Source organism: Theobroma cacao, chromosome 8 (assembly GCF_000208745.1).
Source record: "Theobroma cacao cultivar B97-61/B2 chromosome 8, Criollo_cocoa_genome_V2, whole genome shotgun sequence".
Lineage (NCBI taxonomy): Eukaryota > Viridiplantae > Streptophyta > Magnoliopsida > Malvales > Malvaceae > Theobroma > Theobroma cacao.
The window spans coordinates 6,524,345-6,532,817 of NC_030857.1; the positions used below are offsets into that span (position 1 = coordinate 6,524,345).

At 33.9% G+C, this 8,473-nt stretch overlaps 2 protein-coding genes across 4 annotated transcripts; both read right to left on the bottom strand.

Moving 5' to 3' along the window:
• On the bottom strand, positions 828–3,730 carry LOC18592344. 3 transcript variants are annotated; one of them, XR_001928915.1, is made up of 3 exons: positions 3,064–3,730; positions 1,662–1,747; positions 828–857 (listed from the first exon to the last, which is right to left on the bottom strand). XR_001928915.1 is itself a non-coding variant. In XM_018125429.1 (1 exon), the coding sequence occupies exon 1, from the start codon at positions 3,496–3,498 to the stop codon at positions 3,163–3,165; it is 336 nt and encodes a 111-aa protein (XP_017980918.1). In that variant the 5' UTR covers positions 3,499–3,730; the 3' UTR covers positions 2,943–3,162. The 3 variants fall into 3 exon arrangements, 1 of the variants encoding a protein (XP_017980918.1); XR_001928916.1 differs by lacking the exon at positions 828–857 and adding an exon at positions 1,296–1,526; XM_018125429.1 differs by lacking the exons at positions 828–857; positions 1,662–1,747 and having other exon boundaries at positions 2,943–3,730.
• On the bottom strand, positions 4,454–8,276 carry LOC18592345. The gene is made up of 3 exons (XM_018125488.1): positions 8,106–8,276; positions 6,775–6,954; positions 4,454–5,041 (listed from the first exon to the last, which is right to left on the bottom strand). The coding sequence occupies exons 1-3, from the start codon at positions 8,274–8,276 to the stop codon at positions 4,454–4,456; spliced, it is 939 nt and encodes a 312-aa protein (XP_017980977.1).

An 8,473-nucleotide genomic window follows, 5' to 3' on the forward strand; every position in this document is an offset into this window, starting at 1 on the left:
CTCTGAACTTCAATACCCATTAACTCAAATAATCGTTGCTAAAATAATAATATTAAAAAAAATAAATCTACATAATATTACGTTTAAATCTAGGTTAGTGTAGTTAGTTAATTAGCAAGTAAATATTATTAAATAAAATTAAGTTAACCATTAATAATTAATTGTTTATTTGATTAAAAAAGGAAAATAATACATAAGATGGAATATTAATTCACTATGCTAGTTGAAAAATATTGATTTAAATAAGAAGCTCTAAAAAATAATAATTAATAATTAATAACGAATAATACTAAGTATATAAACAATGTGATAAATATTTAAATACTTAGTTGAGTGAATTATGAAACACCTAATTCAATAAACGCGTGCATGTAGACATCAACATTTTATTCTGTCATAGCACGCCATATTTATCTTGCAAATGGTACGGGAATCCCGATGATGGGATTTCCCCGAGGAGCTTGTAGAGACGAGTTCTTCCGGGGATATCTCTAGGTAAGGAAAATTTCGAGACTTCACCAAAGCGTTGAGATGGTCTTCGAATGATTTTCTAATAAAAGATTACCGACTCCATTATTTAAAATAAACAAGTAATTACATTATTTTACACTTGCATCATGTGCATACGTAAAACCAAATAAAAAAAACCAAATAAAAGACTCAGTCAGCCAATTTAATAAAAATTTAATTAAAAGGTAGGGATTAAATTAAAAGTAGGCTATATTAAGATAACTTAAGATTAAATGGTACCGTTCGTGAAACGGGCGCCACGGAGGTGCTAACCCTTCTCTGTGCGTAACCGCACTCCCGAACCCATCTCTAAAAAACGTGGATCAGTTCTCGTTCTTTCGAATGACCTAAAATTAATTTAGGACTTTGTTGATTAGAATTGGATTAATAGGTGACCAATCACACCTAAATAAAAAAAGATTTGTGGCAACTCCCACACATATATAATTTTCGCCGACGTTTGACGGACGGGTTTCCGGACCTGCACGTTACGACACTTATAAAATAGATAATGTATCTAAATATTTAACTCATTACTTGGTGCATCATCTGCCTGTCTAAAGAGCAGAATTCGAATCCTCTTCTCCAAATTACAAAAGCAAGTTACATTCATTGATCAATAACAAATAACAACATACATTCTCTCTTTATTTTTGGTCCTCGCAGAGTGTGGGAATTTGCTGTATTTCAAGTTTTATAAGCATTTTGATTATCTAATCATTCTGCCATTATTTTCTAATCAATTTTCTGATAATTACTCTTACTATTAATTCATTAACCCATTCCAATTTATACGCAGTTGTTTTTTTCCCTCTACAATACAGCATTAACTCAGACAATAAGAAACCAAAAAGCATAGCAGCAATAGTCCAGAAGCTATGTGCTTCATCGTTACAGACAATGCATAAATTGGCAGTCAACAAAAACACCTAGCCTCCCTCTCCATTACACAGAATGAGAAAACTTTAAATGATGCAAGTCGAAAGAATTTTGGGGTAGGTCTGAGTGATGTAAAACTGAAAGTGCACAAAAAGAGAAAAAGGACTATATAAGAAATAGAAATCCATGTCCATTTTGGTTGAACATTCCACACAGGTTTTTTTATCAATCATTATCACAGTTTGCATGTGAGGGAAGTTCTATGTACTGACCTGATGGATATCAAAGCCTGGGAAACTGAAAGGACAGAGTACCAAGGATTGCACAACACACCTTCACCAGCTTCATGTACGCTTACCTTCATCAAGAAAGAAGACAAGACTGTTATATAGAACGTCTCTAGATTTTGCTCCCATATTGAAGCACGTTCCTTTAATGCAGTATTTATGGAGGCATTTTGCAGAACAGGTAAAACATATCTTGTTTTTCCTTCCTTTGGGCAGTAGGTTGGTGGTTTTAGGTGAAATTAACAGTAATTACTCACTGAAACCTACGAGAATTCTTCCTTGGTTTTATAAACAAGTAAATTGCTGAAAAGAATGGTAACTTTTATAGCTAATAATCAACATTCTTGTTATACCACTGATGAATAACCTTCTGGAAGCAGAAAACTTCAACATTTCTGTGTAGAACATTACATAAGATATATATGGTTTTTGTTACCAAATTGCTTACAAGTAGTTTGCAAGATGCCATCTTCAGACTGTGCTTCTCATAACACTTTTTCCATTTAATTTCTGTAATATGGTTTTCAATGACTTTAAGTATTAAAACCATGCTGCTGGCAAGAAGTAACATATTAGCCAGTCTTTCCTCTGCATCATTGGTGTTTGAATAACTTGTCTAATATGTGCTTAACTTGTTTGTCACTAATATTTCTGGTCCGACCTTTTATGTGTAACCAATACAGGTATTGAATGAGGATCTGCGACTTGAGATTGGCCAGCAAGAGCATATGCTCAATGGGGCAATAAGCTAGAAGTGAAATAAAGATTATGAGGGGATGCTGTTGAACAAGGAGCTAAACAATTACCCTTCAGCAAATCAATGTAAATTGTAACTATAGCAACCAATTTAACATCTCTTCTCACATTGTCTGGACCGACTCTCGCACTCTCAAGGATCTACCACAATCAGATGTTTTTAAGGTTTACATTTAAGACAGCCAAGGAATTCAGCAGAAACTGTGTATTGATCTGAAACGGATAAGAGATGGTCTCAACACAAGCCCGGTAAAATAATACACTAGTTTTGTAGTTTTTGTGTACAGTCAAAACCCCCAGATAACCCCAGACCAGAGAAATGATCAGAAAGATTGGTTTTTTGGCCTCAGAAGCCAGTATTGATCTCTTGTCCTGCGGCAGGAAAATTCTGTTGTATTATAACATCTGAAGTTTAATGAAAATTCCCCAGATTTGCAATTGATTTTCTTAAACTCATCAACATCTTACTCCCCAGGGTTTGAAAGATGAACATCAGTTTAGATTCTGAGCTAATGCAAACAGGCAAAATATGCTGCATAACTTTGTTTAATTTGGATAACTCAATCCCATTTTTATATAAACTAGAAAAATGCATTCAAAAAAGAAATTCAAAAACCCTGAAGGTACTTACCACTATACATAAATTGCAATCTTATAGCTTTTTGTTTGAAACTGCCTCTTCTAATTAATTAGCATAAACTAGATTCAAGCCCTCCCCGCAAAAGGAAAATTAGACAGCAGAGCCACAAAAGGGGCAGAATCTGAACTCAGGCTCAACAAGCCGGTCACAAAAACGACAACGCAAAGCCTCTGAAACGGCAGCAGATGATGAATCAACCTTGGGAGGTGTATAAGACAAATCCCGAGGGAAAAAGAGGTTGCAGTTGTTACAGTGCATGAGAGGGTCTTTTCCTGGCCATCTCCAAACGGGCACAAAGAAAAGCTTCAACACTTTCTCGTACTCGACAAGATCAGCTCTTGAATTACAGTTTATGCACCTGCCCAGACCCGATTGCAGCACTTGCCTCACTTGTTGCTCTAATCCACCTACAAAGAAAAAGAACATCTTTGGTTGCTTCTTTTGTTTCTGTGTTTGTTTGAGGTCTTTGAGTTATGGTGGTTTTGCCATTTATTTGTGAGGATTAAAGCAGTTGCAGAATCTCAAGTTTCATCAATGGAGGGTTCTAGGTGCTTCTGTGTTTAATTTGGGAATATGTATTATCAAAGATTCTGGAAATGTGGGTGGGTGTCCACAAGTAAGAAGGCACCTGCAATCCAAAATAATCCAATAACCTTAGAGCTGAGCCCAAATATAACAATGAATAGAGGGAGAGAAAGAACTAATTTTATTACTTTCTCATAATTTTACTGACTTTAAACGAAAATGGCAAAAAAAAAATACAAATGAAATTGAAAATACAAAGTCCAAAGTAAAATTATTAGTATCTCGTAAGCTCATTTTATCTTTAGATTGGAACTTTCTAATTGAAGACTAATTAATTTGAATGTTAATTTTATTGATATAATTTTTTATAAAATTTATTAATATTCGAACAATATGCTTTAATTCAAAGAACATTTTATTTTTATACATTATTTTTATAACTATCACTTTATTTTTCAATTATTTACTCAAAATTGAAATTTTGACATCATAAATATTTTTAATGCATATTAAAAATATCAATGAATTATATGGGTAATTTTAAGAAATTTAGTTAAAGTGTTTGTGATTTCTATAAAAATAAATAAATTGTGCTCAGCGCATCAATTACCAACACAAAAGACATAAAATAATATAATGATCACAATTAAAATTATTGCGATTAACAAAATTTGATTACATCAATACTGAAATAAAATTTGAAAAATTTATCCCATCAGTTAGAAATTTATACTATTCATCATTAATTTTCACAATAAAATTCTAATATATAAAATTTTTCGTTCTCTCTCGAATAAATTCGACAACGTACTAAAAGAAGTGATTTGACGTTGTCCGGGGGAGATCAAAAATCCAATCAACTTGGCATCTTGTATCGACACAGTGGACACAAGTGACTCGTCTCCAACCACCTAACGATGCAACCATCGTGGTAAACATGTCCGCAAGGCATCAACGCAACCTCTTCACTGTCCGAAATCTCGTCCAAACAGATACTACATTCTTTCTCTGAAGTACTTGAAGTCAAACCGTCAAGCCTTCTTCTCTTTTTGAATGGTAAGAGATGATCTTCATCGTCACCCAATTTCATCCTTTTCAGAGCTTGAATAGATGACCGACTAGCAGGCTTGAAATTCAATGTACTCAATGAGTCATCAATCACCTCATCATCAGGTTCTGGAAGGAATATTTCCACACCAAATTTTATTATTTTACGTCCAAGGTTAACAGGATCAGCCTCAACCTGCCGTGCAAAAGATAAGACACCGGGAACAATGACGGTTTGAAGAGTTTCCAGAGGTATAGCCGAGTTGGGTGACAATATTGAAAGTAGAATGTCTGGACCGTGCTCTTCAGATAAAAGCATGTCACTAGGACACATTACAGATTGAGTTTCTATGGACGTTGTTTCCAAGTTGAGACGTGAAGCGTAATGAAACTCCAACTGGATGTCGAAGACAGAGCAGATTTGTTCTAAACGATTATCGTTTTCTTGGCTGGAAGAGTTGGAAGCCATGGAAGTATGTTGGAATCTCTACTCTGGGTTTTTCTTGTTTGTTGGTTAGTTCAAAAACAGGTCTTTTGGGTAAAGCTGGAGGTTTTGATGACGGTTTAGAGGCAGAAAGCTTCGAGTCTTGAAAGCTAACTATTGAAATCTAACCGGACGTCCGAAGGCTGACTCCTTTTATGGGAACCACTTCTCTTGTTTATTTCCTTGTTGTTTCCTTTTACAAGTTTGACTACTTATTCCATTAGGAGTACACTTCTCACAGCGTGTGGGAATTTGCATTTATAACCAATCAATTCACAATTATTACTCTTTATATAAAATGCCACTCATAATTACTTACTCTTACTATTAATTCATTAACCAATTCCAATTCTAATCCATCCAGTAAGAAAAAGAATATATTTTTTTTTGTTTAATTATTCTTTGGTTGCTTCTTTTGTTTTTGGGTTTGTTTGACTTTTATTTATGAGGATTGAAGCGGTTGCAGAATCTCAAGTTTCATCAATGGAGAGTTGTAGGTGCTTCTGTGTTTAATTTGGGATCACTATCAAAGGTTCTGGAAGTGTGGTGGGTGTCTACAAGTAAGCAGGCACCTGCGATCCAAAATAATCCAATAACCTCAGAGCTGAGCCCAAAAATAGCAATGAAGAGAGGGAGAGAAAGAACTTTCTCATAATTTTAGTGACTTTAAACGAAAATGGAAAAAAAATACAAATGAAATTGAAAATGCAAAGTCCATAGTAAATTTTTGTTATCTCGTAAACTAATTTTATCTTTAGATTGGAACTTTCTAATTGAAGACTAATTAATTTGAATGTTAATTTTATTGATATAATTTTTTATAAAATTTATTAATATTCGAATAAAATGTTTTTATACAAAGAACATTTTATTTTTATACATTATTTTTATTACTATCATTTTATTTTTCAATAATATACTTATAACTGAAATTTTGAGACCACTCATCATCAGGTTCGGGAAGTAATATTTCCACACCAAACTTTATTATTAATTTTACGTCCAAGGTTAACAGGATCAGCAGCAAAAGACAAGATAACGGGAACAATGACGGTTTGAAGGGATTCCAGCGACATAACCGTGTTTGCAAACATGGAAAGTAGAATGTCTGGACAGTGCTCTTCAGATAAAAGCATGTCACCAGGAGACATGATAGGTTGAGTTTCTAAGGACGTTGTTTCCAAGTTGAGAGGTGAAACGTAATGAAACTCCAACCGGATGTTGAAGAGATGGCAGATTAATTTGCTCTAGACGATTATCGTTTTCTTGGCTGGAGTAGTTGGAGCCATGCCAGTACGTTGGAATCTATTTTCTGGGTTTTTCTTGTTTGGTGGTTAGTTAAAAAACAGGTCTTTTAGGGATTTTGATGACGGTTTAGAGGCAGAAAGGATCGAATCTTAAAAGCTTAGTGTACCAAAGATGGACAACTAATTGGACATCCAAAGTCGACTCCTTTTGTATGAACCCCTTCTCTCTTGTCCCGCAAGTTTAACTTTCTAACGATAAGGAGTCCAAGCAGGAGTACACTTCTCACAGAGTGGGAATTTGCTTTATTTACAAGTCTTTCTCAATAATTTAAAACAATTGACTCTCTAATCAGCCACAATTATTACTCATTTACATAACATGTGGCTGTAAAATTATACCTGAGTGGGGACTTCATCAACTGAGGTAAAGCCCAAAATTTGTTGCAATATACTTGAATCCACTGAGCTCCCAAAATATATTAAAGCATCCTCACCATTCTCAAGAAGATAAACTCCATCATCGCTGATATGTTCACTAGAAGGTGGGATTATAGGAGGAAGAGCAGACTCATCTCCTTGCTGTCCAACAAGCAGAAAATTGTCTGTTAGCATGGTTGAAACACTCTGGACCTGTCAGCCAACTAGAAACTTTTGCCTTCGAATTGAGGTTGTGGATGGCAAACATTTATTTAGTTTATGGAAAACTAGTGATTTTGAATTTTGAATTTTATATATAAGTTTGAATGTAAAATCCAAAGTAATTTTTTTTTATTATCCTATATGCTCATTTATTTAGTTGATGTCTCAAACTCGTCTACTCGAAAATTAATTATTTTGAATGTTAATTTATTAATAATTGAATAATATGTTTTTATACAAAAAAAAATTTACTTTTATACATCCCCTTTATAATTATCACTTTATTTTTGAATTACGTACTTCAAAAACTTGGACAATGTAAATATTAATGCACAATAAAATTATCTATGAAAAATGGGTATATTCAAAAATTTTCATGAAAGTGTAAATGATTTTTATAAAAATAAATAAATTATAATCACAGCGATTATCAATACGAAAGATATAAAATAATAATCATAATTAAAACTGTCATGGTTAATATTATTGATTGCATTGATTTATTAATATTGACATGTATTAGAACATAAAAAAAATATTTTTTAAAAAAAATTAACAATAAATTTACCCATCCAATTAACAAAATTATCTTACAAAAAATATTTTGTAAAAAAAACAAGAACTATATACTAAAAAAAATTACCCCATCAGTAAGAAACTCATATTTGATGATCATTTTCACAATTAGATTCTAATAATAAGCAAAATTTTACATTTCCTCTCGAGCACATTCAACAAAATACTAAAACAAGTGATTTGACAATGCTTGAAAGAGATAAAAAATCCAATCGGCTTGGCATCTGGTAGCGGCACAAGTGACTCGTCTCCAACCACCTAACGAAAACGAAGCAACCATCATGGTAAACATGTCCGCAAGGCATCAACGCAACCTTTTCATCGTCCGAAAACTCATCCAAACAGATATTACATTCTTTCTTTGACGTACTAGAAGTCAAACCCTCGAACCTTCTTCTCTTTTTGAATGGTAAGAGATGATCTTGATCATAACCCAATTTCACCCTTTTCAGACCTTGAATAGATGACTAACTAGCAGGGTTGAAGTTCAATGTACTCAATGAGTCATCAAACACCTGATCATCACCCTCATCGTCGGTTTCCTCTACTAGTAGTTCCACAAGCAACTTTATTATTTTACATCCAAGGTTTTCAGGATCAGCATCAGTCTCCCATGCAAAAGACAAGACATCGGGAACAATGACGGTTTGAAGGAATTCCAGAGGTAGCCCCGTGTTGGCTAACATGGAAAGTACAATGTTTTGACCGTACTGTTGAGATAAAAGAACGTCACGAGGATGTACGACAGATTGAATTTGTAAGGTTGTTTCTAAGTTTGAGGGGTGACATGTAATGAAACTTGAAGCAGATGTTGAAGACATGATATGGGATCGAAGACCAGAGTTGTCGTAAACGAGGGTCGTTTTCTTGCCAAATATTGAGG

What these genes read in the sequence shown, in the direction of transcription:
- LOC18592344 (XM_018125429.1), bottom strand. Translation starts at nt 3,498, where the DNA reads ATGTTCTTTTTCTTTGTAGGTGGATTAGAGCAACAAGTGAGGCAAGTG.
- LOC18592345 (XM_018125488.1), bottom strand. Translation starts at nt 8,276, where the DNA reads ATGTTAGCCAACACGGGGCTACCTCTGGAATTCCTTCAAACCGTCATT. An exon ending in ACGATGAGGGTGATGATCAG is followed by an intron (nt 6,955 to 8,105) that starts GTGTTTGATGAC and finishes CTTGTTGGACAG; the next exon opens with CAAGGAGATGAGTCTGCTCT. An exon ending in TTGATGAAGTCCCCACTCAG is followed by an intron (nt 5,042 to 6,774) that starts GTATAATTTTAC and finishes TTCGACATCCAG; the next exon opens with TTGGAGTTTCATTACGCTTC.